Source organism: Phyllostomus discolor, chromosome 8, assembly GCF_004126475.2.
Source record: "Phyllostomus discolor isolate MPI-MPIP mPhyDis1 chromosome 8, mPhyDis1.pri.v3, whole genome shotgun sequence".
NCBI lineage: Eukaryota > Metazoa > Chordata > Mammalia > Chiroptera > Phyllostomidae > Phyllostomus > Phyllostomus discolor.
Genome location: NC_040910.2, coordinates 101,469,048 through 101,494,367, shown reverse-complemented (window position 1 = coordinate 101,494,367; position 25,320 = coordinate 101,469,048). Strand labels below are relative to the sequence as shown.

Sequence of the window (25,320 nt, the reverse complement as noted above, 5' to 3'; positions counted from 1 at the left end):
CACCACTGCTCTGGAGTTGACTCTCAGCCATTCTTCTCCACCCCCTCTCAGCCCACCCTCCACCCCTACACCCTCTCCACCCTCTCCCCTCTCCCCAGGGGTGGTGAGCGGGGCCATGGAGATGCACCGGGAGTCCCCCCTCACCCGAGACGAAGCCCAGGCTTGGGCTGGCGGGCTGGGTGGACTGGACCATGTCTGAAACCTAACGGAGGTGGCCCCCGGCCAAGGATTCCTGAGGAGGGTTGCGTCTCTGAATACTGTGTCCCAGTGTTCAGAAATGGATAGACAGCGGGGTCACAAGGGCCCCCAAATTGTCCTTGTACCCCCTTCTTTCTCTCCCCAGAATCCCTATCTTCATAATCCATCCCAAATCCATCGCCCCCTAGGCCTCCACTCTAACCTTCCCAGCCCCACACCAGGCTCTCACTCCTGGACCCCACACTACAGCCCCCGACCCTTGTCCTCCCCGCCTCCTCCTTGCCCACCAGTCTCCTCTCCAACAGCAGCTGTGCTCATTCTTTAAAAGGGAAAATCAGGGGTCTTACCCTGTGCTCTCAACTCCCACCGGGCGCACAGGCCTGTCCACCTCCCTGACCTCAGCACCCCGCAGTCCCTCCACTCTCTGGCTGCCCTGCCTGCCAGCACACTTATTTCAGGCCTTGGCCTCTGCTCTGCCCCCTGGCAGGACCCCAGGTCCCCACCAACCCATGCAATGAATGGCCTCCTCCTTGCAAATTCAGATCCCCAGAGAGGCTGTGTCCGCCCTTGGAGAGCCCCAGCTAGCCCAGCCTCGGGGCACCAAGCACTCCCTGCTTTCTGAGAAGGTCTGTTCTGTTAGCTGCCTTGTGGGGGTCTTAAGCTCCCGGAGGGCAGGATTCTGTGTGCCCCCAGGGGGGGCAGTGCCCGCACACAGCAGGCACTCTGGAAAGATGTTCTGAAGGAAGGAGGTCTGGTTGCCCCTCACTGGGCAAAGAGGGTGAGCAAAGAAAGCCATTGCTAACGCTTCTATCACTACGTTCTGTGAGACATCCCCCAGCCCCGCCCCCTGGGGCACCCCATACCCAGTAAGTAGTTAATCCCATAAGCATCTGCAGAGGCTGGCAGCGGCTCAGCGTGTGGGCACTGAGAGGGCTCCACAGATGTTTGCTGTAGACATGGGTCTTTGGGTGTCCGCCCCCAAGCACATGGGTTCTCTGGCAAGCAGGTGCCTCTGACTTCTCATCTGCAATTTCCTCCTTTCTCTGGGGGCCCCTCCTCTGGCTGAAGACCAGGAATCGCACAGAGCCTGCCCAGTGTGGACTCTCCAGCAGCCGGCCTGCAGTCTGGGGTGGCTCCTCCCTGAATTCTGCCCCCTTGGGGAGGGGGCAGCCCTCTGTGCTCCCGCCTCGGACCTCTGCCTCCTTCCTGTGCCAGCCAGGACTGGAAGAGTCCAAGGCCAGCCCCTCGCTTGCTTCCCTCTGCTACCCTGCTCTGCCTTGGGGTCTTGGCAGCGCCTTGCCCTGCCCTCCTCCCTCGCCAGCTCCACACAGCAAACGGGAGTCTGGCTGCCAGTCTGGGAGGAAGTGGCCCAGACAAGTAGCGGGGAGGATGGTGCAACTGCAGAGGACACAAGCTGGGCTGGTCACACATGCACGCACGCACGCCCAGCCACCCCTGGTGGCACGGGGCGGGCCATGGGCACACTCAGCACCCTCTACACACTGACAGGTAAGATTCCACTGGCAGCCGCACCCTGCCCCTCCCCCCCATGGCCAAGGACAAAAAAGCCACAGTGTCCCCTCTACCTCCGCCCTGGGATTCAGTCTCTGCCCCCCCCCCCACCCCAGGATGCTTGACCTTACACCTTGCTCCACCCTCAGTCCCTGCGATCCCTCAGCGGGCACCGCCCACGTGGCCCGGTGAGCAGCCTCCACCTTCACCCTAAATGGTCCCCATGCACGGCCTGACTCTCGATGTCCTCTCACCACCTCTCAGTCAGCAAGGAGGATCCCTGCCAGCCGTGGGGACACGGGGCACTGCCTGTGTCTGGTCCCAGCCCTCACCCGCACACTTCTCCTTTATTCTTGAAGCACACACACTGTACTTCCTAGAGAGTGCCCTTGCTGTAGCTGTTGGGGGCGGGGGCCCAACTGAGCAGCGCTCAAACCCCAGCTTGGCAGCTCCTCACGGACATGCATCAGACCTGCCTCGGGCCCTTGTGAGAATCTGTGAGGGCCCGGGGAGTGCCTGGCGTCGGGCGGCTCCCAAGCACGGAAACATCATTACGTACAAGTGCTCACACGATCACCCCAAAACCAGGGGCCTGTGGGACCTCCCTGCCCCCTGAGATCCAGGTTAAGTGGGCTCACATTCCATTCTGCGCCCTGTGAAGAGTTCAGGCTCTCCCTGTGAGTCTGGGGCGGAGCTGAAGCTCGCAGGCTCCTGGGCACAGATCTGCTGCCCAGCGCTGTGCTGTCCGCTGCGGCGGCTGCTGGCCGCCTCTGGCCACGCAGCACTGCAGACATGGCCGGTCCGAACCGAGACGGGCTGCCAGTGCAGTGAGAACGATAATCTTGGGGGATAGATTGGATTAAATAAAATAAATTATTACGGTTAATTTTGCCTGTTTCCTTTCATCATTTTATTATGGCTACTGGAAAATTAAAATGACTCATGTGGCTCGTGTTATGTTTTTATGGGGCAGCGTGGTTTCATGGCTGTTCCCTTATCTCCACCCCAGATGCACCCACACCCAGAACCCGGCTCCGGCCCGAGCTTCCTCCAGGCCGCTGTGCCTGAGTCGGTCTTCCAGAGCCTCGGGGACTGGGACGGGGCTCCCCACAGCAGTGAAGTCACCTAACACTTGATTGTGTGGCCTCCTTGTTCTAAAATGTGTTTTTGTCACCACTCCATCCCATCCTCCTCTTCCTCCCACTGTGCCACGTAAAGAAAACCCCACTTTCTCCAGCACCCGCGGGCCCCCAACTCACCTCCATGCGTCCTCTGCAAAGCACTGGAATCTCTGTGCATCAAGGTCAATTACCCTCCTTGACCAAGGCCAGCCTTCTTCCGGGGCCTCGCCTCCCTGTCCGTCTCAGGACGTCTCAGGACATCTCAGGACGTCGCTCTGCCTTACTTGCCTTCCTCAGGGCACACCCCAGGGTGGGGACCCGGGGACACAGAGACAGAGCCACTCACCAGCACTTGCCCTGGGACTGCAGGACAGTGGTCTTCCTTTATGCCCAGCCTCTCCTGATCATCCCCACACCCTCCCCTCTCCACCTGCCCCCCTTCATCCATCCTCATTGCCCAGACAGACCCTCCAGTGCCCTCTGCCGCTCCTAGGCACACCTGTCCCGAATGTTGGACCCATGCGTCCTGGGCTCACACAGGGTCTCTTCTGCCACCATGTGCATGGGGAAGCTTTCCCCACATGTGCAGACCCCTCACTCATCCCCAACACGCATGCAGGGCCTCTGTGAACACGGACACATCTGCTCACAGGCGGGTGGGCACCCAGAGAGTGAGGCACATTCCTATCCACACGGGGATGGCTAGGTTGGACTTCTCTCTGGCTCACACATCACAGCCACCATGCAGCACCCCCCCACACACCCCCGCCCACTGTGGATCCCAGCCCCCCCATCCCGCATACTCCACAAGCCCCTCACCCCAAGTGCCTGCGATCCAGCCAGGAAGCCCCTCCCAAGCTCTCTTCTCCCAAGCCTCACCCGGCTCCACCCAGGAGGGTCTTAAAGGCAGCTGGGAAGCTGAGGCTTAAGGAGATAGGGAGAAAAGGAAGGAAAATCCATCACATTTCGGTCTTAGAAACTCCTGCCAGGAGGTGGGCTTGCCTCACAAAAGGGACCCAGGGTTCTGCAAGAGCAGAAAAAAAAATTAAAAATCCAAACAAAGCCTTTTTCCTTCCTAGAATCCGACTGAAAAGTCATCCACAGGAACGTGGCCCATCTCCTCACAGAGCAGCGAAGGGGAGTCCCTCGGAGCAGAGCTGGGAATGGGGAGGGGGGCGCAGTGCCACCACCAAGGGGCAGGAGGGTCTGGGGGAGCCGGGCGGCGCTGCTGTATTTAGGGCAGCTGTGATGTCAGCGGAAAGGAGGGCTCGAGCTAGGAATGTGGCACAATGGCCCCTTTGTCCCCTTCCTCGCGTGTGCTGCACACACACTGCCCTCGCACCACGTGGTACAGGCACTGCCACAGCCACGGCCCTGAGGTTCGGCGTTGCCCTTGGTAGGGATGTGCACGCGCACGCTCGCACGCCCATGGCTGGTTGGCATTCATACACGTGTAGTGAGAGGCGCGTTCCTTCCTCCGCCTAGGGCTGCACTGCCTCGCGCGGTAGCGGCTGGCCACAGGTAGCTCTTAAAATGAATTACAGAGAAATTGCAATTTAAAATCGAGTCCCTCAGTCACATTATCCGTGTGTCCAGGGCTCCACAGCCATGTGGGGCTACGGCCACTGTGTGGGCCGCACAGTGGGACGGCACTCCCACGCTGCAGAAGCACCGGCCCCGCCCCTCCGCAGCCGCCTGCTCGCACTCCGCTGGCACCTGGGGCTCGCTGGGCTTGCTTTTCCTCCCGCACTTGCTCGCTCCCCTGCAGGGAGGCGCACACAGCGCCGCATTCTCACCCAGAAGGCTTGCCTCGCTCTCCTCTCCTCTCTGGTCTTCCAGTGCTTATGCACCAACCCAGTGCCAGACCCGCACCTCAGCCCCTGGCCTCTGGCCTCTGTCCCCTCTGCCTGGCCTGCAGAGAATAATAACAGGGCGAACGTAACAGCGGACAGCAACCACGCCTGGTATTCAGGCTCAGGTGGACTTTGTGGACACGGAGGGCTTTGGGGAATCAGCAGGGGCAAGCTCGGCCTGGGTGGGGCAGGAGAGGGAGGGGACACGAGATGTCTGAGTGTGGCCTGGAGAGTCGGGGGGTGAGGCAAAACAGAGATGGAGGAAGTCACTTCCAGAGACGGGGAGAAGTAAGGGCCTGGCGGTGGGAAGGGTGGTGCACTGGCGGGGATTTCGATCACCCTTGCTGGCTGGTGTGCAGGTGTGGATGGGGGAAGGGACAGGGAGAATGGACAGGTGGGTGGCAGCCAGAAAGAGCCTTGGAGGCCAGGCTCAGGATGCTTCTGGGTGCCCCAGAGGGCAGGTGGGGATGGGGTGAGACAGCCAAGGGCCCCCGGGGGATGGAGGTCCAGGAAAATGGGCTTGCCTAGGCCAGTGCCAGGCAGGGTCACCCCTGGACCAATCCATCACCACAACACCAGGTGATCTGCCTGTGAATACATCTTCCTTTACTTGCCACGATTTCTTACCCTCTTTAAACTAATTCCTTTTCAACACGGTCCTCACTGTGGTGAAGTGCTAGTGATGAATTATTCAAGGCCGCAATGAATAGCTCACCGTGACTGCTTCATGACAGCCATGGTACAAGCCTTGAAGGGCAAGTTCTCTGCCGGCTTTCCATCTCTCTCGATTCCTGCGGGAGGAGCACAGGCCAGTCCTGCCTCTGAGCTCCAGACCCTAAGGCCTTGGGTGGGAGGTGAAGACAAATGTCACCTTCTCCCGGGCTGCAGGTCTCTGGGCTCCTGGTCAGCTCCGGGCTTCTGAGCCTCTGGATCCTGTGTGTCCCCACTGCCTGCACACCGCTGTCCCCCTTCCCTGAGATTGGGGAGCTGACCAGTCGCCCCTCCTCACCCCCCTTAGAGCCTTAGGGTCTCAGGCAGGCAGGGAGGAGGCCCGCTGAGGGGAAGAGAAACGGGAGGGGAGGAAGAAGCAGGAGGAAGAGGCAAGGAGTTTTAAAAGAGTAAGGAATATGCAGGGGGCAGGGGCTGGGAGAAATGACCTCTCCGAGCCTCCCCACACCCAAGGGGGGGTCACGTCCTGGGGACTTGGAAGGCCAAGAGGGATTGGAGCACATGCTCAGCAGGGCCAGAGCCTGCCACCTTCCAGGCAGCATGGCCTGCAAGGGCCTTGGCTGCAGCCCTTCCAGGCGGCTGGGCAGACCCCCCCTCCCTCCCCTGGGGGCCCAAGAGAGTGAGGAAGCGGGAGGCGGTCCTCCCTCCTGGTCTCCTCACAGCTCTCAGCGCAGCAGCAGCTCGGGAAGGCCCTGCCTGTGCCATACTGCTTGGTGCTCCTTTGGGGGTGCTCAGAGAGGGCAGGGAGGACAGAGGCCAGATGACCGTCCTTGCTGGCCCGGGGAGAGGCCTTGTGGAGGGCTTCTAGGGACCCACCATGGTCCCAGCTCCCTCACCCAAGCGTGGGGCTCCCAGCGCCCCGTGGGCAGTGCCCCCTCAGGTCCCCCCACCCTGCAGAGTGTCCGCAGCCGTGGAGAGGGCAGCAGGGTTGATGGCTTTGATGGGAGAGGGGGCCTGAGGTTTGTGCGGCCCGGGGTCTGGAGGGAGGCTGTGTGTGTGTGTGTGTGTGTGTGTGTGTGTTGCTGCACTTGTGCCTTGCCTGTGTCCCCTGTAAGGGAGAGGAGAGGCTTGGGGAGACGTGTAACAAAGGTTGCATGAGGAAGGGAAGGAAACGGTTGAAGGCATAAGAAAGGCAAGAAAGAGGAGACAAGAGGGACCATGGAGGGTGCTGGATGTGGGGGGGAGAGGAGGAGAGGGGCAAGAGAAGGAAGGAGAGCCCGCCCCTCCCCCTCCAGGGCGCCCTCCCCAGGTCTCTCCTCCCCCTCCCCCCTCCCCCCACTCCAAGGAAGGAAATTAGGAGGCCACTGCAGATATCTTTGGGTCATTTCCACATGCTTTATTCCAGCAATCAAAATAATTAAAAACATCTCAAATTATTATACACATACAAAATAGGTACAGAGTCTCTTGGTTCCTCCCACCCCAGGGGGAAAACTGCTTTGTGCTTTGGGGGATTTGTGCTCCGAAACCCAGGAGAGAGGACGAGGGACAGAGGGGGAGAGAGAAGGGTGTGAGGGTGGGAGGCAGCGGAGGAGGGGGTCCAGAAGAGGGAGCGGTCTGGAATGAGGCCCGAGCAGGCGAGGGGGTGGGGAGAGAGGCCCCGGAGTGAGTGGCGCTCTCTCCCCCGTGTTAAATAGCACCTTAAGAAAATTCACATGAGTCCCCATCCACCAGAAAAAAAAAAAAAAGCCAAAGAATTCAAGACTTGGAACAAAAAGGAACATTGGCTGGCCTGGCGGGGGTGGGGGGTGGCGTCTCCACGTCTATAGCACCAGTGATTCCCTGGCCACCCCACCCCACCCCGTCACAGAGATGTAGCACCTTTGATATAAAAGGGGGAGCCCCTCCCGCCCCGCCCCCATCCCGCCCCCACGCAGTTGCCCGGTGACAAAGAGAGGTAGTCTTGCAGCAACACAGTTACACAAGGAACGGAGCGTCGCCCCCGCCCAGCCCTGCCGCTGGCTCGGGAATTGCCGCGTTGTTTCCACTCTGCCTCGGCCCTTCCTGACTCTCCTCCAAACCCTGCGTCGCGTCTCGTCTCGGGGCCGGTGGTTTCCCTCGGCATTGCCCTCCTCAGAAATGAAGAGGGGTGTGCTGCCGGGGCGAGAGGACTCCGATGGTAAAGCTTCTTTGGCAGCTGAGAACCCTAGGTCCCCCCAGGGTTTGGGGGTCCTGGGCAAGGGGCGCGGGCTGGGCGTGGAGGGTCATTTGGGTGTTTTAGCATTGCCTTTGGTTGCTGGGCAGGCAACGCGTGGTGTCCTGTGACTTTAGGGGAGACTTAGATTTGGGGAGCAGTGGAGGGGCAGCCCCAAGAAGGCATGGAGAAAGGAGCAAGAAGGGTGGTGTTGGGGTGTCATAGCCCAACGGGCAGGAAGGGACTTATCCCCAGATGGGTCTTCAAGCAAGTGGACCAAGCTTCCTTTTTTAAAAAGTTATTTATTTATTCTTTTTTTTGTTTTTGGTGAGGTTGAGTGCGTTTTTTGGTTTTTGGTCATGTTCAGCTGGTCAAAGATAAAAACTAAGTTTGAGAGATGAACGCAAAGGAAAAAAAAATTTTCCAAAGTCCATGTGAAATTGTTTCCCATTTTTTGGCTTTTTGGGGAGTTCAGTTTGGGTCGTTTGTCTGTTTCCACGGTCGGGGGCCAGGGGGTCGGGTGGGAGGGAGCCAGGTGGGGGCGGAAGGAGTCTACAGGAAGCAGACAGGGCCGATGTCCATGCCGAATTCCTGGTCTGGGGCGCCAATGTCCAAGGGGGCCACATCGATGATGGGCAGGCGGGAGGTCTTGGTGGTTTTGTATTCGATCACTGTCTTGCCCCAGGCTCCGGTGTGACTCTGGGGTGGGGGGGAGACAACGGGAGAGGGGCGTCACCGTGCGGGGACGAGGAGGCGCGGAGGACGGCGGCCTGTCTACACAGCGGGAGCCCGGAGAGGGCGGGGCCCCGGGGTGGGGGGCACTCACCGAGCAGCCGTCGTGGGTGACAGTGTAGGTGAAGCGGCTGTTGCCCTCGGACCGGAGCTCGATCTCGTTGGAGCCCTGGAGGAGCAGGGACTTCTTGAGGTTGCCTGTCTGCTGGTCCATGTAGGCCACGCTGTTCTTGCAGTGGTAGGTGAGGTTCTGGGACGCCTCGGTGGACATCAGGCGCAGGAAGGTCAGCTGGATGGCCACGTCGGCAGGGTCGGAGTCCGGGCCGCCGTACTCGAACTGCGAGGGGCAGGGAGAGCGGAGGGTGAGTGACCGTGCCGGGGGCTTTGGTCCCGGCCTCCCTTCCTGGAATCCTCCGACGGCAGCGTGAACTCCCACCTCTAGGCATGGCCACCCCTGCCCATGGGCACCCTACGTCTGAGCCAGGGTCACGGGCCCAGGACCCCTGCTGCCCCGCCGGGCTCTGTCCAGCACACCCAGCAGAGGCCGAGACCACCCAGGACCTTGCCTCACGCCCCCTCGGAGCCCTGAGCCACCCATCAGGTGAGAGGGGCCTGGGGTCCAGCTCACACACCTGGGATCCGCCGGTCATGCTCTCGCCGAACCAGACATGTTTCTTCTCCTTGGGGTTCTTGCTGATGTACCAGTTCTTCCGGTCCACGCTGGGCTGAGTGGGGTACACGCAGGTCTCACCTGTCTCCATGTTGCAGAAGACCTTGATGGCGTCCAGGTTGCAGCCTTGGTTGGGGTCGATCCAGTATTCTCCTGTGATGGGGCAGGGCAAGGTGGGGTCAGGGGAGGCCTGGGAGGGGGCGCACGTGGGCATGGCAGCCCCTCGGGGCTAAGCCCTGTGGCGGCGGGAGGAGGGTGGGCACGGGGTGGGCAGGTCCGCACCGTTCTTCCAGTCAGAGTGGCACATCTTGAGGTCGCGGCAGGTGCGGGCTGGGTTCTTGCGGCTGCCTTCGGGGCTCCGGATGTTCTCGATCTGCTGGCTCAGGCTCTTGAGGGTGGTGTCCACCTCGAGGTCACGGTCGCGGACCACGTTGGCATCATCGGCCCGGTAGTAGCGGCCGCCGTCGTGAGCCTTCTCTTGAGGGGGCTGGGGCAGGAAGCTGAAGTCGAAACCGCCGCTGGGAGGACCGGGAGGGCCGGGAGGTCCGGGAGGGCCGGGGGGACCCTGTGCAGAGAGGGAGGAGAACGGGATTTATCCGGAGCTGAGCCTTCTCGGGGCCAGAGGGCCGCGGGCAGACAGCGTGGGGAGCTACGTACAACGGGACCAGCATCGCCAGTGCGGCCACGGGGACCAGGGGGGCCGATGGGGCCGGCAAGGCCGTTGAGTCCGTCTTTGCCAGGAGCACCAGGAGAGCCGGGGGGACCCTGCAGAGGGGAGGATGGTTAAAGAAAGTCTGCCGGAAAGCACAGGACCACCACCCTCCCTGTCTGCTGCTCCTCATCGCTCGTTCCCACGGCTGGGCCAGGGAACACTGGGTGGGAGGCATTGGTGGGAGGGGGATGCCAAGGGCCGGGTGAGAAGGTCGAGGACCCTTCTTCCCTTCCCCCAACCCCTGCCCTGGGCCCATCTCCAAAGAGGCGAGGGACGCCAGGCCCAGGCAAAGGGCCACGGAGTGGGTTCGGGTTTGGGGCCCCAAGGAGGAGAGGGAAGGCGTGACTTACACGGGGACCAGCGGGACCAGAAGCTCCAGAGGGACCTTGTTCACCAGGAGAGCCCTGAGGGACAGACGCAGAGGCAGTTTAGACCCAGTGTGGACCAAACAAGGCCAACACCCTGCCCTCCATGCCCCATTCTTCAGGGTGTCTGTAGGCTGAGACCCCTCCCACAATCCCTCTCTGTGCACCCCTCACCCTCTCAAAAACTCCTTGGAAATGCCTGTAAATCTTTAGATCCCAGTCCTCTCCAGGGAAGAGTGAGAATGACTACCCAGAGGGGGAAACTGAGTCAAAGTGCCCCCTACCATCCCACAGCAAGGCACAGGGACATGATAAGAGAAGACCCAATGGCAGCTGGGGGGCGCTGCTGAGCATACTCACAGGAGGGCCAGGGGGACCTTGGAGACCGGAGAAACCACGGTGACCCTTGATGCCTCTGTCGCCCTGTTCGCCTGCCTCACCCTTGTCACCGCGGGGGCCTTGGGGTCCCTAGAAGAGCGGAGGAGACAGGTTGTCAGGAGGAAGGTCCATTAGCACTGAGTGGGGTGCTGTCCACACCTGGACAGGGGTTCTGAGGACGTGAGGGCCAGGGCAGGGCACTTACAGTGGGGCCGCGGGCGCCAGCGGGGCCGATGGGACCAGCAGGACCAGAAGGACCCTGAGGAGAGCAGAGGGCGTCAGATCCTGGCCAGGGAGGTCCCAGCCGAGGGCTGGCGTGGCGTGAGCTGCAGGACGGGAACGCCCCTCGGCCAGATCCCCTTTCCTCACATCCTTCCCCACTGTGCCCATCTCTCCTAAGCTCCAGATGGGACTTCATGTGAATTCAGGCTTCACATGAGCTGGTGCAGTTACCTGGGCACAACCCCATTCCTCAGGGGAGGTGGGGTACTGCTGGGAGAGGGGCCTCGAGGCTGAGCTGTGGCTTGTGGTTTTCAGGGGGGCCAAGGGCCCAGCCACCTTGTAAGACCTCCTCTCGTCCCCCTCCCCAACCTGGGTGAAGTCAGATGTCCACCTGCAGGACCCAAGGCAGGCCCGGAGGGTCCCTGGCCTGACAAGAAGCAGGACACGGGAGTCCAGCTACTTACAGTCTCACCACGGTCACCACTCTTGCCAGCAGGGCCGACGGGGCCAGGGGCACCGGGAGCTCCAGGAGCGCCAGGGGGTCCAGCGGGGCCAGTCTCACCACGGTCACCCTGGGAGGGGCGAGGAGGGAAGTGCAGGTCAGCCCCAGATGAAGGGGTCACGCTGGGGGAGGGGAGCAGCAGACACAGTCATGGCCTGAGGGTGCAGCCGTCTTACTTTGGCGCCAGGAGCACCATCTCGTCCAGGGGAGCCTTCAGCACCAGGAGCTCCCTGCAGAGAGAGGGCGAGAAGTAAGCATCGGCCAGGAAGAGAGAGGCTCAGGCCAAGGCCAAACTGGCCTTGCTGATGGCATTGGCATGGGGCTGGTGACTGCTTACCTCACGTCCAGACTCGCCAGGGGGTCCAGCCAATCCAGGGGGGCCCATGGGACCAGGGGGGCCACGTTCGCCACTTGGTCCAGAGGGACCTTGCTTGCCAGGTTCACCCTTAGGGAGAAGAAAGCGTCAGGCAATCGATGGGGCCGAGGAGAGCCCGAAAGCCCCCGGGTCACCTAGCACATCCGTCCAACTGGCTCCACACCGCCCCCCCATCCTGCGTCCTCCGAGCCCTGTGACAGTTCTTCTCGGGGTGCCCCAAGGCACGGGGGCACTCACAGAGGGGCCGGGAAGACCAGGGAAGCCTCTTTCTCCTCGCTGACCAGGCAGGCCAACCACACCACGTTGTCCAGCAATGCCCTGAGGTCCAGGGGTCCCGGGAGCACCCTGTGGGAGGCAGACGGCGGTGAGGTGCCTCGCCGAGGCCAGGGACCACGCCCACGCCCCAGACCCCCCCCCCCGAGGCCGGTACTCACAGCGGGTCCGTCAGCACCAGGAGCTCCTTTCTCACCAGCGGGGCCGGGGGGGCCGGGGGGACCGACTTCACCGGGACGTCCAGCGGGGCCAGTCTCACCACGGGGGCCTTTGCCGCCTTCTTTGCCAGCAGGGCCAGGAGGGCCAGGGGGTCCAGCATTTCCCTGGACAAGGAGAAGAGGGGCCGTCAGATTCCAGTGGGTGGCGGAACACCGCTGAGGCCCCTGTCAGGCCTGCTCCACTCCTGACAGTCTCCCCCAGCCCTTCCTCCCCCAGCTGTGGGGTCTCCCCCGCAGATACTCACAGAGGGGCCGGGGGGACCAACTCGGCCAGCAGCACCAGGGAAACCAGTAGCACCCTAGCAGAAGAGGACAAAGAAGCCATCAAGGCGAGAACAGCTCCTGCAGGTGGCCCAACCCTCCTGCCTCCAAACGAGAGCTGGGGAGTCTCAGCAGAGACACCAGGCAGGATACTCACAGGGGGACCGGCAGCGCCACGAGCACCTTTGGGTCCAGGAGCACCAACGTTACCCTGCAGGGGAGCACAGAGGCGTCAAGGCTGGGCCAGGCCTGGGGCCAGCCCATGGGCAGCTCGGGGCCCAGAGGGTGAGGTACTCACAATGGGACCAGGGGGGCCAGCGGGTCCGGCAGGGCCAGGAGGACCAGCATCGCCTTTAGCACCAGCATCACCAGGTTCACCTTTAGCACCGGGCTGGCCATCAGCACCCTGGGGGAGGAGGGAGCGTGGTGAGCAGAGGAGAGGGCTATGCCAGGGTGACAAGTCAGGTCGCTCCCCAGGGCGGGGCTCGGACGGTGAGCCGGGGCAGGAAGATGCTCAAACAGGAGGCAATCCCCTCCCGACTCAGGTCCAGGCCTCTATCTGCATCCGGTCACCTGAGGCCCCCAGTCCCGGTGGGTGATGAGAAATGAAGGCAGTCCTGATACTCACAGGGGGGCCAGCGAAGCCAGCAGGGCCGGGGGGACCAGGCTCACCACGGTCTCCCTGGAAGAGAAGGAGTCAAGCTGGGGAGATGCCCTGACACGGGGGAGGCAGGTGGGGCACACGGAGGGACAGAGGAGGAGGGGGGACCCTGAGGAGCATTCTCCAGGGACCGGGGGTGGGAGCAAAGGTGGAGGGGGGATGGAGAGAGGGCTGGGCAGAATGAGGAGAGGAAAGGGCCAAGGATGGGGCATCAACCAGGCCTTCTGTACTTACGGGGGCACCACGAGCTCCGGTGGGACCAGCAGGGCCACTAGGACCACTTTCACCCTGAGAGGGAGAGACAAGAGGCGCAGGGTCAAGGCCCACTCTGAAGACTCCTGGCGGATGACCCCAGGGTGGCCTCCCCTCCCCCACCTCCTGGCTGTCTGGGCAGAAGGGCAGCACCAGCCTTCCCCTCGGAGCCACGCCCAGGTTTGCTGGGAAAGCTGCGCTGGGGGAGGAGGTGAGGAGGCTGCTACCTCACCTTGTCACCAGGGGCACCAGCAGGGCCAGGAGGACCAATGGGGCCAGTCAGACCTCGGGGACCGTCTTTGCCAGGAGCACCATCAGCACCTTTGGGACCAGCATCGCCCTAAAAACACGGGAAAGCCTGAGACCTCCAGCGTGAGGCAAGGAGACAGCCTACTGTGTCCACCGGTGTCTGGGACCCCTCCCCCGCTCTGCCCTTCCCCCACCCGCGCTGAGAACGTAAGTCTTTTCGGAGGAAAAGAGGCCTGCCTGAGGAAGTTCAGAAGCCCTGCCTTGTGCAGAGCAATGAATGAGGGATGGCCCATCCAGGGGGAGGCCCCACCTCTCGTTGCCAAGGTAACTCATGGGGGAGAGAAGGGCCTGGACCACAGGTAGAGAATTCATCAGCAGAAAGGCCAGAGGGGAAGAAAGGAGGATTAAAGGGAGGAGGGGAAGAATGCAGGGAGGGGAAGGAGACTCGGGGGGATCCAGAGCAGACAGAGAGTGGGAACCACGCAGGGCCCGGGGGGGAGGATGCTCGAACTTACTCTGTCGCCCTTAGGGCCTGGAAGACCAGCTGCACCACGTTCACCAGGCATTCCCTGAAGGCCAGGGGCACCCTGGCCACCGGGGGCTCCGGGGGCACCAGCATCACCCTATGGGACAAAGAGGACTGGAGTGAGGCTTGAGGCCCCGGGACTAGGTCACAGTCTTGAGCCCCCTCTTAGTGTCCCTCAGGGTTGGTTCAAGGGCCAAAGACAGGCCCCTGCGAAGAGGAAGAGCTTACAGCCCAGAACTTCAGGCTGTACCCAATCCCACCCAGCCTCATCCCCCACCCTTCTCGCAAGTCCAGGTGGCTTTGGTCATAGCCAGCTGTCACCCTGTGTGGGACAGGGGTGAAACCTGGCCCCTGTGCTGTCCTCACCTTAGCACCATCATTGCCAGGGGCACCGTTGGCTCCACGGGGACCAGCAGGGCCGGGGGGACCTTGCACACCACGCTCACCAGGGAAACCTCTCTCGCCCTAGGAGAGGAAGAAGGACGGGTCGGAGACAGTGCTGAGCACGGGGCTGAGTCTGGGTGGGTGTCTGGGTGGGAGCTGCAGAGACAATACTTACTCTTGCTCCAGAGGGGCCAGGGGCACCAAGGTCTCCAGGAACACCCTGAGGGGGAGGGAGGGACAGAGCGTGAGCAAAGGCCACCTGGGCCCTCAGCACGAGAAAGCGCCACTGCCCTCCTGCTGTGGGGGCGGCCGCAGGGTCTGTGATTAGAAACCAGTGCCTCTGCCCCACTGAACCGGGATCACCCCCCTACTCTGTACTCCTCCTCGAGACATGTCAGTGAGGAACACCCCCGACTGTGGGTTCAGGGAGAGCCACAGAGTATTCCAGCATCTCTGGAAAGAAGTCATCAGGCTAGCAACCAAATGGCTCCTTCCAGATCATCTCATGCACCGGTGCAGCTCCCAGCTTCCCTCCTGCGTAGTTCCCTCCATGATGGGAAGTCCTTCCTGGTGTCTAACCACGATCCCTCTAGCTGATGGTGTCTGATTAGCTAGGAGGCTGGCCTCTCCCTCTGTACTCTCTACATTCCTGCCTCGCTGGCTGCTGCTACCTCTTACCTGTTCACCGGGTTTGCCTGATTCACCAGGAGGACCAGAAGGGCCAGGAAGACCCTGGAGGGGGGGAAATAAGGGAGAAAAGAGAAGGAGATTAGGATCCAGAAGAGAACAAAGGGAAATGCACAACCTCCCCCAGCCCCCTGACAGCTGAGAGGCCTCACCTGGAATCCGGGGGAGCCGGCAGGGCCTTGTTCGCCTCTCTCACCAGCAGGGCCCTGTCGGGAGAGGATGCTGCGGTCACAGAAAGGCCCAGGAGAGGAGGGGCGGGGGTGTCGTCCCTCTCCTGCTCCACTGTGCCCCCTCCCCACGCCCCCCTGTCAGGGACACTCACAGCAGGGCCAGGGGGTCCCTGAGCTCCAGCTTCTCCGTCTTTGCCAGGAGCACCCTGTGGGGAGACAGCAAAGAAGGACTCAGGGAGGTGAGGGGGCTGAGGAAGAGGGGCAGGTGGCAGGGGCCTGGGGCTGGGGTCCTGGCGCCCAGGGATGGTGATGGGGTGATGGCTGCATCTCCCGCGCCCCTCCTGCAAGGAGGGGAACCTGTAAGACACTTACCACGGCGCCAGGGGGTCCAGGAACACCTCTCTCTCCAGCTTTACCGGGCTCTCCCTGGGGGGAAGGATTCAGAGTTGAGGGGGCTGCAGCGGGAAGCCAGGGCCTCCTGGGTCCCTCCTGTTTACTTGGAGTGGAGTCTGTAAAGGGACTTCCTTATCTGCCAGCTCCGGCCCTGGGGTAGTGCCTTTGCCAACTTCCACGCTGGTCCCTTCGCCTCTCCCCAGACCACTCGCCCGTTCAGGCTCATCCCTCCCCTCTCCCCTGGGGCTCCCTGAGCTGCACAGGGCTTCCATCTCCTCTGATCTCTCCTTTTGGACCTCATAGAACCCCCAAGATGTGGGGGTGACTATTATATTAAGTATTATATTAAGGGCCCGTCCCATCTCCACGTGTGTGGGGGGGATGGCAGGGGGGCCACCAACAGCACTTATCCCCAGGGATGATGGGGCAGTGACAGTAGGGCTGGAGGAAGTCCCTCATTTTACAAACAGGGAGACTGAGGCCCAGAGAGGGGCAGTGAGTGGCCCCAGGCCACACAGCAAGCCAGTGGCAGAGCTGGGGCGAGACCGGGTCTCTCCCCTCCCGGTGTGTCTGTCCCTGGCTCCATGACGCTCCCCGCCGAGTACTCACAGCAGCGCCTTTAGGTCCGGGGAATCCCATCACACCAGCCTGCCCACGGGCACCAGGGGGGCCTGGGGGTCCGGGGCGACCATCTTGACCAGCGGGACCCTACAGGTGGGAGTCACAGGAGCAGAGGTGAGAACGGAAGGTGCACAGTCAGGAGAATGGAAGAGGGCCTGGGTGGGGGGTGAAAAGTGATACTCACAGGGGGGCCAGTTTTGCCATCAGGACCAGGGCTGCCAGGGCTTCCAGTCAGACCCTGAGGGGGAGCAGAGAGGTGTGAGTGGGCCGGGAAAGAGGGGTGTCGGGGGAGGTGAAGGCTGTGATTGGGGGCCCTGCTCCAGAGCGCCTCATCCCAGGCCCAACCCAGGGCAGGCAGGGTCCTGGGCCAAGCTGGGCAGGGGGCCGGGGGCTCACCTTGGCACCAGGCAGACCAGCTTCACCGGGTCGGCCAGCTTCACCAGGAGAGCCTTTGGGGCCAGCAGGGCCAGGAGAACCACGTTCACCGGCGGGACCCTGGTTGGGGGTGGGGGTCGCAGAAACAGTTAGGGTCTCGAGTCTAGGCCTCTTCCTCCCGGGGAGGTGGGGGGTCTGAGGGGCACTGTTGGAGGTGGGAAGGTCAGGTTGAGGCGGAGTGTGAAGGGAGAGGTCTGTGGCCCCAGCAGGAGCCCTAATGACTGGCCGCAGGGTCCGAGGGGCTGACTATGTCTGAAAGGGGCAAGTGAAGGGCAGGGAGCAGTGGGGTCAGCCTCCAGCCACGAAGAAAGGGTTACCTTGGGACCGGCCACACCATCTGCGCCAGGGAAACCACGGCCACCAGGTCCACCCTGCAGGAGGAGAGGAGGTCAGTGAGCTCAGCCACAGGGCACTGGGCTGGCACTGGGGATGGAGAGGGGGGCACTTACACGCTCGCCAGGGGGTCCGGGCAGGCCAGCAGGTCCAGGTTCACCTCGAGCTCCTCGCTTTCCTTCCTCCCCAGCAGGGCCAGGAGGTCCTTGAATACCAGGGGCACCCTGGAGAGGGCAGAGCGGAGGGGACAGCCTGTCGTGAGGGGCCATCCTGGTGCCACCTCCCCAGTGGGCTTGAGGCCGCGCCTCCGGCACCAGGGGCTCTCATTCCGCCCTGGGGCTCCCTCGAGGGGCTGAGCTGCAGGGGCACTTACCGGCTCTCCCTTGGCACCAGCGTCTCCTTTGTTGCCAGGAGCACCAGGTTCGCCCTGTGTAGGGGGAGGAAAAGAGCATGAGCGGAGAGTTGGGGGTCCTCAGTTGGCCTCGATCCCCAGACAAGGGCCACACTGGAGCCAGCACCGAATGGGGCAGAAGTAAGAGAGTGGTACTTACACTGTTACCTTTGGGACCAGGGGGACCGCCGGGGCCCTGGGGTCCAGAGGGGCCTCGGGCGCCGGGGAAACCGGGAGCACCAGCAATACCAGGAGCGCCCTGTAGGGGGCAGAACGATTTGAGCCTAGGAGTGAAGGGCACAGGGCAGGTGGGAGATGGGCATCAGAGGCAGCTCTGAAATCTGCAGGACACTTACGTTGGCACCTTTAGCACCAGGCTGTCCATCAGCACCAGGGTTTCCCTGCGGCACAGAAAGAGGTGGGTCAGTGACAGGCAAGGACTCTGAGTTGGTGGGGAGGGGCATAGGACACTGAGGAGGCAATGCTTACAGCAGGGCCAGCAGCACCAGCAGGGCCAGGGGGGCCAGGCTCACCACGCACGCCCTGGGGACCTTCAGAGCCTCGGGCTCCTTGGGGACCAGCTTCACCCTGGATGGGAAGAAAGGGCATGGCAGAAGCCACTCCAGGTGCCCAGCCTCACCTTTGGAAGGTGGGGGGTAGAGGGCAGGGAAAGGAGACCACGAATCAGGACTCCAAGGCCAGAGAAAGGGGCCTCGGGACAAAGGTGTTGGGGAATGGGCTTCTCTCTCGCCACTCTAGGTTCTTCCGGTTTGGGGAGCAAAGGGGACACCTTGCCCGTGGGAGCTATGCTCAGAGGAGGGTCTCACCTTAGCACCAACAGCACCGGGGAAGCCAGGAGGACCAGCGGGACCAGTGGGACCCTGCGAATAAAAGAGAGATGTTGGCAAGGAGGAAGGTGGCAGCTGCAAGTCACACCCTGGGACAGAAGAGATCTGGGGGTTCAGACCAACATGGCCCACCCCAGTGTTATCCCCAAGAGCTAGCACCGAGACCCCTGCTCGCTTCCAGGCACTGGGGCCTAGCAGCCATACTCACAGGGGGGCCAGCAGCACCAGTAGCACCGTCATTTCCACGAGCACCCTGCAGAACAGAGGGGAAGCCTTGGTCGCATCCACTGAGCTTTGACCGGGCCTTGTAGCTCCTGGGGAACCCCTTCCGGAGCCCAGGGATCCCCCAAAGGGCCAGGAGTACTTACAGCAGGGCCAGGGGCTCCAGGGCGACCTCTTTCACCAGGCAGACCTCGGGGGCCCTGACAGCCAAACCAAGAAAAGCCAAGTGAGATGGGAGGCATGTCCCTGTCCCCCAAACTCCCAGCTCGCTCCCCCATCCTGCTCCCCCTGTTCCTTCTAGAACAGGACACACTCACCATCTGACCAGGAGCTCCATTTTCACCAGGGCTACCAGGCTCTCCCTAGAGAGCAGAGAGCAGAGTTAGGGATTCATTTGTGGTGGGACTGGGCAGGAGGTGGATGACCATGACATTCAGACAGCCTCTTACCTTGGGACCAGCAGGACCAGCATCTCCCTTGGCACCATCCAAACCACTGAAACCCTAAGACAGAAAGGAGGGCCAAGGTAAGAGTCCGTGGAGGGGGCAGGCCAGCTTGACGCCCACCCAGACCTGAGAAGGAGCCTCAGGAGGCCACCGCAGCCGTCCCCCGTCTCCGAGCTGGACTGAGCCGCAGCTGGTGCAAGTTCTCACGCAATCCCTCTGTCTGGATTTCCTCCCCCGTGGAGGGAAGTTCTTTGGGAATCTCTGTCCCTTGGGACTGCTGCCACGGTCACCACAGTAACACACACCAGGGCCCTTTGGGGGAGGGGCTGGGAGCTTAGATGACTCAGAAGGGACTCACTCTGTGTCCCTTCATTCCAGGGAGACCAGCTGTTCCAGGCAATCCCCGAGCACCCTGGAGGGGAAAGAAAAAAGAAAAGACAGGCAGGGCCATTAGAAGACACGCCTCTGGACACAGCTCCCAGAGGAAGCCCCAACACAGCCGAGCCGGGGCCCGCCGGCCACGCCGTCTTGCTCACCTGAGGTCCAGGAGGCCCACGCTCGCCAGGGCGACCGGGCTTTCCAGCTTCACCCTGAGAGGGAGAGAAAAGGCTTTGTGCCCATCCCCCTGGGCTGGGAAGGTGGGGAAGGCTGCGTGCTCTGGGGCTTCTTGAAGGTCAGGCTTAGGGGAGGAGAATCTTATCTTTGAATTTAGAGTGCAATTTACATCTACCATGAGACCCTTGTTGGGTGAATTTTAATGTCCTCCGATGGAGTTTTGGTCTGTGTCTGTCTGTCACCAGCATTTGAATCTCACCACCGGGAGAGCAAATCAGAGGTGTGCAGAGAAATTAAGTTTAAGGACGTCATTCGCCCTGAAGGGTGGGCTGGGAACTGCTCTAAGGGGGCTGGGGTGAGGGGGGGGAATAAACACTCCTGTTGGAGAGAAGGGAGAAACATCCTACAAAGGGCGAAGACTCCTTGTTTAAGGGAAGTCTCGTGCCTTAAGGAGAACTTTCTTTCCTTTCTCTGGGTGTTACTCCCAAAGGTGGTAGAGCGTGCAGCGTGGAGATGACAGGACCCTAACTCATACGGCCAGTAAGGGTCAGATGGTGTTTTCTCGTGAGGGTTACTTACATCATCTCCGTTCTTGCCAGGGGGGCCAGCGGGACCACGGGGACCCATGGGACCCTAGAGGAGAAAGGAGGAAAGGAGGTTAGAATTACCAGAATAAGAAAAAAAGAAGGGGAGGTTGGGCCTGGATGGAGGAGGTAGGGTAGACTGCAGACAGGGGTGGAGGACCCGTGTGTGTGCACAGAGAGTTCAGGTCAGGGGGACACTTGCCGAAGCTCCGGGCTCGCCAGGCTCACCGGGAGGGCCCTGGAAACCTTGGGGACCCTGCAGGACAAGGAGAGAGGGTGGGGTTAGAAGGGCGGGTCCCTGCCAACCTTTTCCCATCTCGCCAAGAGACCCCCATCCCTCATCCCAATCCTCTCTCCCAAAGCCCAAAGCCCAAGGTGGTGTATAAAGATATTCTGGATACTCACAGGTGCACCAGGGGGGCCAGGGAGACCACGAGGACCAGAAGGACCCTAAGGAAGAAAAAAAAAGGGAGGCCATTAGGGCACTTCTATGGAAAAGTGCAACGTGGGTGGAGCCTTGCTACCTCCTATTGACTCCTGCTGAGACCACCCAGGTGTCTTGCATCCTCTGGACTCCGAGGTCCCAGCAGTCATCTTGACCTCCTAGATGACCTGTGTCACCCCCTCTGCCATCACTGGCCCATCTCCTCTGGATCCCCATCAGCTCTTCTGTCATCTCTGCTCCCCCTGGTGGCTTACCATGGGCCCAGGCACGGAAACTCCGGCGGATTTCTCGTCATAACCATAAGACATCTGGGGAGCGAAGTTCTAGAAAAAAAAATAAGAGAGAGAGAGTATGAGAAACTGGGGTTGGGACAGTGCGTTGAAAGGCAGACGACGCCACCAATAACAGGACAAACAAACATTAGGCGCCTCCTGATGGGATGCCCTCAGCAGGAAAACCACACCCCCTGCGGGACAGTCCTGCAGAAAGAGGCCACGGGAACCTGCTTGCAAAGACACACCCGCCAGGCCCAAACGGAGGGACAATGTGCCAAGCAACTGGCCTCTTCAAAAAATGTCAGTGTTGTAAAAGACAAAGAAGGTCTGAAGAATGTTCCAGGTGAAGGAACATGGGAGAGATATGGCGATTCAATGTAATTCCTGCCCCTGGGGTGGATCCCACATCAGGAAAAAGAAACACCATAAAGGACACTAATGGGATATTGGTGAAATCTGAATATGGGCTGCATATTAGATACAGCATTGTATCGATGTTCAGTTTCCACAACTCGGTCATTGCTCCCGCAATGGTCATGTAAGAGAATGTTCTTTCTCTCAGGAAATGCCCACGGAAGAATTTGGGACCAACGGGACAGAACACTAGCAACTGACTCTCACACCAAGGGCCCCGAAAGAAAAAGAACCGGAATTATACGTAGACACCAAGACTGATAAAGCAAATAGGATACACTGGGAAGGGCGGATGAGAGTTCTTTGCACTATTCTGGCAACTTGTCTTTAAGGCTGAAATGATTTCAAAATATAAAGAATGCCATCTGCCAAAAAAACAAACAAGCAAAAACGACGGGGGTGGGGAAGAAGGAGACTCTCCACTTACTCCTCCGAGGCCAGGGGGTCCGGGAGGTCCGGGGGGGCCGGGGGGGCCGGGAAGTCCAGGCTGCCCAGGGATGCCATCTCGGCCAGGGGGGCCTGCGGGTCCCTGCAGCGGGAGAGGGCAGGCGGGGTGAGCGCAGGCCAGGGCCACGCCCACCTGCCACTCCCCGCGGCCGGAAGCGCAGCGCTTACCTTCGGGCCTCGGGGGCCGGTGTCTCCTTTGGGTCCCTTTGGGGTTGGGGGAGAAGAAACAGAAGAAGGCGCATTAGAGGGGGGAGGATGGGGGGGGGCTCATGGGAGGAGTGGCAAAAGTCAGCAGAGGATTACCTCGACTCCTGCAGTTTCCAGGTCCGTAGGCGACACTGGGGGGAGAAGAAACGCGGGTCAGAGGCAGGGTTTGCTCTGGTGTCCCCGGAGGCAGAGGCCCCCCGGGCTCCGGCCGAGGGAGCGGCCCGCCCACCCCAGCCCCAGGCGCAGCCCCAGGCCCAGGCCCAGAGCACGCGTACCCTCGCCGTCGGGGCAGACCGGGCAGCACTCGCCCGGGGGCGCTACGGCGCCGGGGCAGTTCCTGGTGTCCTCGCAGATCACGTCATCACACAACACGTTGCCATTGTCGCAGACACAGATCTGACAGACCTCGGGTTTCCATACTTCTCGGTCATGGTACCTGATGCCGTTCTGTACGCAGGTGACTGGTGGGACTGGGGCAAGAGCGGGGCGGGGGGGGGAGCGGGGCTGTCAGCGGCGCCCGAGCCCCCATCTCAGGGCTCCGGGGACACCGACCCTACTCGCCGGTCCCATTCGTCTTACAGACATATTTACTTTTTCCATTTCCCGCCTCCTCCCCCCCCGCCCCGCCTTCCCCAAATCCTTAAAAGCCCATAAGCTCATCTGCTCCTCATCAGCGCCAGTGACAGCGCCGAGGCGCCAGGCCAGAGCGCCTATAACTCTTTCCAGTTCTCAGGAATTTAAACAAAGCTTTAAGCGGGGGTTGCTTCCAAATCCAACCTCAGCGCATTGGTGCAGAGGCCAAGTGAAATAAAAAAGCCATTGGGTTGGGGGGTGATGTGTGGGGAGGAGGAGAGACAGAACAGGAGGGGCCCCGACGAGAGGGCAGGCTTGTGGGGAGTGGTCTGGGTGGCCAGAGGAGGAGGGGCTGGGAGGAGAGACCGCAGGTCCGGCCCCCACTCCGCCCCATTCCCCACGCAGGTGGGATGGCGGGGGCAGGGCTAGGAGGCTGGGGAGGGGCTGATTGGCGTGGGATCCCACCCAGAGACATGAAATGTGCCCTCGAAGTTGGATACGCCCTAACCTTCAGCGCCCAGGAGTCTTAAAAACCTTCTCTGGGGCAACCCCTGTCTCCCAAAGCCAGCCAGTGCCGCTGGGTCGCTCAGCCAAAGAACCAAGAAGTCCGCAAATGTCAGAGCAATGAAGTTAGTTAACCAGGCCAACCGCACGAGCGTCTGCCCAGACAGCCACTAGGTGGCGGGCAAAACTAAGCAATGTCCCTGGACTGGACACTTCCTTTAGAGACAGGGGCCACTCCACCTCAAGCTTTATTTTCTAGGTCTAAAGGTGGGGTCCGCACTTGGCCGTAACCCCGGTCTTCCGGCTCCAGCTCCTGCGCGGGGAAGCGCGGGACCGGAGGAGCGGTTCTCCATATTGATCAGCAGAGGGCGCAAGGACTCCGCCCTACCCACTCTGCTCCAAAGTTTCTCACCCTCCAACCCGCCCACTCTCCGCGCCCCCTCCCCCCCTCAGCCCAGCACCCCCGCGGCCCCAGCAACACTGTCTAGCCCGCAGAGAGAGCAAACAATCTTTCCTTATGAATCATCCCACAGCCTCCCTGATCGTTTTTACATCTTGGGCTCCAAATTCTTAACTAGGCGCCCCCATCCCGTCTTCGACGCACTTTCCCCGGCCCCGCGCTCAGACCCCCTTTTCCCTGGTTGTAATCCACTGGGCGCGCTCGGAACTCTCTGCTGTGCTAACTCAAGCCGCGCTCCATCCTCCACTCCCGCTCCTGGGGGCGTTCATCTTCGTCCCCTACCCAGGGTGCACTCCCGTCTCTCCCAGGACGCCAAAGAAGCGCCCTCACCATCTCCCTCCCATCCCCGAGTCTCCGGAGCATCCCGAGTCTCCGCCTAAGTCTCAGACTCCCGGCACTGGGCGCAGGGTGAGGCACCAAGTGGCCCTGGACTCTCCAAAGCTCGGGACTTACTGTCTTCTTGGCCGTCCTCTTGGCCGTGCGTCTGGAGGGCGGCGGCCGCTAAGAGGAGCAGGAGCCGGAGTTCCACAAAGCTGAACATGTCTAGACCCTAGACATGTAGACTCTTTGCGGCTGGGGTGGGGGTTAGCGTCCGCTCATGCGTGGCCTCACAGTCCGCGTGCCTCCTGCTCCGACCCCGAGGAGAAACTCCCGTCTGCTCCGACCCGCGGCCCGGGCCCCTTTTATACCATCCCGAGGGATAGTGGGGAGGAACCCGGCCCCTAGGAGAGGGGGAGCCGGCAGCCCGTCCCCCAGCCAATCACAGCTGCCTGGCCCGGCCCCCAATTTGGGAGTTGGAATGGAGGGGAGGAGGAGGAGGGAAGGGAAGGAAAAGGAGTCCACCACACATCTCCCCCCTTGGCCGCTCAGCCTCCCCAGCCCCCCAGCCCATCTTGGGCCAGGCATGCTGCTGCTGCTGGGGTACGTCTAGGTCCTGGATACAGCGAAGACTACAGCGTGGGCAGGGGCCACCCTTCCACTTTCCTCCTGGGACCCCCAACCTGGAGGAACTGGGATTGGAGAGCTGGGTGGGGCGAGAGGGTCCCTCCTGGGTGTGCCTCATTCACCCTCCCTTTGACAGCCTCCGCAGGAGCTGAGGGCCCGTATGAAGAGGCCAGCTGGGGACCCCTGTAGAACAGGAGAACCAGAGCATTAGAAAGATGTGCCCCTGTAGGGGTGTCTTCTGGGGTGGCTGGGGCATGGAGCTTAGGAATATTTGGGGAACAAGTTAGAGGTGCCTTTATAGACATTAAGAATCAGGTACGTGGAGGGGTGTAGGTGAGAGGGTGTTTTGTTTTTTTTAAGATGTCAGTTCTGCTACCATACACGATGCGACAAGGCACAAACCCCAGGCACGATCGGCAGAGATGGGGTGGGGAGCCGAGGCGCTGGGCAGGAGGGGGAGGGGGCTTCATGGTCTCCCCAGAAGGACGCTTAGGTGTTGAGCGATGGGGCAACACGGTGGTGGCAGGCAATTGCTAGGACCCCTCCACCCCAGGGTGAGTGAGTTTACATGGGAAAGGCTGTGACGGCTGGTGACTGAAGAAAGGATCTGGGGTCAGGGGCTGCTGTGGCTGTGGCCAGGGCCCCGCACAGCCAAACAGGACAGAACTCAGGTGGAAGGACGTCACCAGAGACTGGGGGGTCCTTCTGGGAGCCCCACACAGCCCTGTCTCTGGTCGTGCGTGCACTCAGGTTGGGGGCGTGTGAGAGAACTTGGGGGTCTGGTGGAGACTTGCACTGGGAAGTTTGGGATGGAATTGCAGGGGCGGATGAGTAACATTTTAGAGGCTGTTTCCCACTGCCCAACCTCTTTCCCGAAAACCTGAGGCTTTGCTCTTTGCCTCTGAAACCCGAAGAGAATCATATGTACCCCAGTACCATGGGGGGGACCCCCAAACCAACAAGCTATATTTGGAGAGGGTGCCCCTAGAAGACAATGTCCTTTCTTCCCCGCGTCCCAACCTCCCCACCGTGCTCCA

The 25,320-nt window shown here is 61.3% G+C and overlaps 1 protein-coding gene across 5 annotated transcripts; it reads right to left on the bottom strand.

Annotated features, from left to right (window-relative positions):
• Positions 1–6,728: 6,728 nt before the first annotated feature.
• On the bottom strand, positions 6,729–24,035 carry COL1A1 (collagen type I alpha 1 chain). 5 transcript variants are annotated; one of them, XM_028519643.2, is made up of 51 exons: positions 23,792–24,035; positions 22,077–22,271; positions 21,898–21,932; positions 21,763–21,798; positions 21,575–21,676; positions 20,713–20,781; positions 20,419–20,463; positions 20,216–20,269; positions 20,009–20,062; positions 19,411–19,464; positions 19,233–19,286; positions 18,878–18,931; positions 18,746–18,790; positions 18,575–18,628; positions 18,415–18,459; positions 18,186–18,239; positions 17,848–17,946; positions 17,715–17,759; positions 17,519–17,617; positions 17,341–17,394; positions 17,084–17,191; positions 16,952–17,005; positions 16,596–16,694; positions 16,384–16,437; positions 16,188–16,286; positions 15,558–15,611; positions 15,338–15,391; positions 15,168–15,221; positions 15,007–15,060; positions 14,504–14,548; positions 14,311–14,409; positions 13,934–14,041; positions 13,402–13,509; positions 13,152–13,205; positions 12,885–12,938; positions 12,555–12,662; positions 12,414–12,467; positions 12,241–12,294; positions 11,939–12,100; positions 11,742–11,849; positions 11,466–11,573; positions 11,305–11,358; positions 11,091–11,198; positions 10,610–10,663; positions 10,387–10,494; positions 10,012–10,065; positions 9,607–9,714; positions 9,232–9,514; positions 8,912–9,102; positions 8,374–8,616; positions 6,729–8,246 (listed from the first exon to the last, which is right to left on the bottom strand). In XM_028519643.2, the coding sequence occupies exons 1-51, from the start codon at positions 23,877–23,879 to the stop codon at positions 8,100–8,102; spliced, it is 4,377 nt and encodes a 1,458-aa protein (XP_028375444.1). In that variant the 5' UTR covers positions 23,880–24,035; the 3' UTR covers positions 6,729–8,099. The 5 variants fall into 5 exon arrangements, with proteins under 5 accessions (XP_028375444.1, XP_035889660.1, XP_035889661.1 ...); XM_036033767.1 differs by lacking the exons at positions 10,012–10,065; positions 10,387–10,494 and having other exon boundaries at positions 9,607–9,717; positions 10,640–10,663; positions 23,792–24,013; XM_036033768.1 differs by lacking the exons at positions 11,742–11,849; positions 11,939–12,100 and having other exon boundaries at positions 23,792–24,012.
• Positions 24,036–25,320: the final 1,285 nt, after the last annotated feature.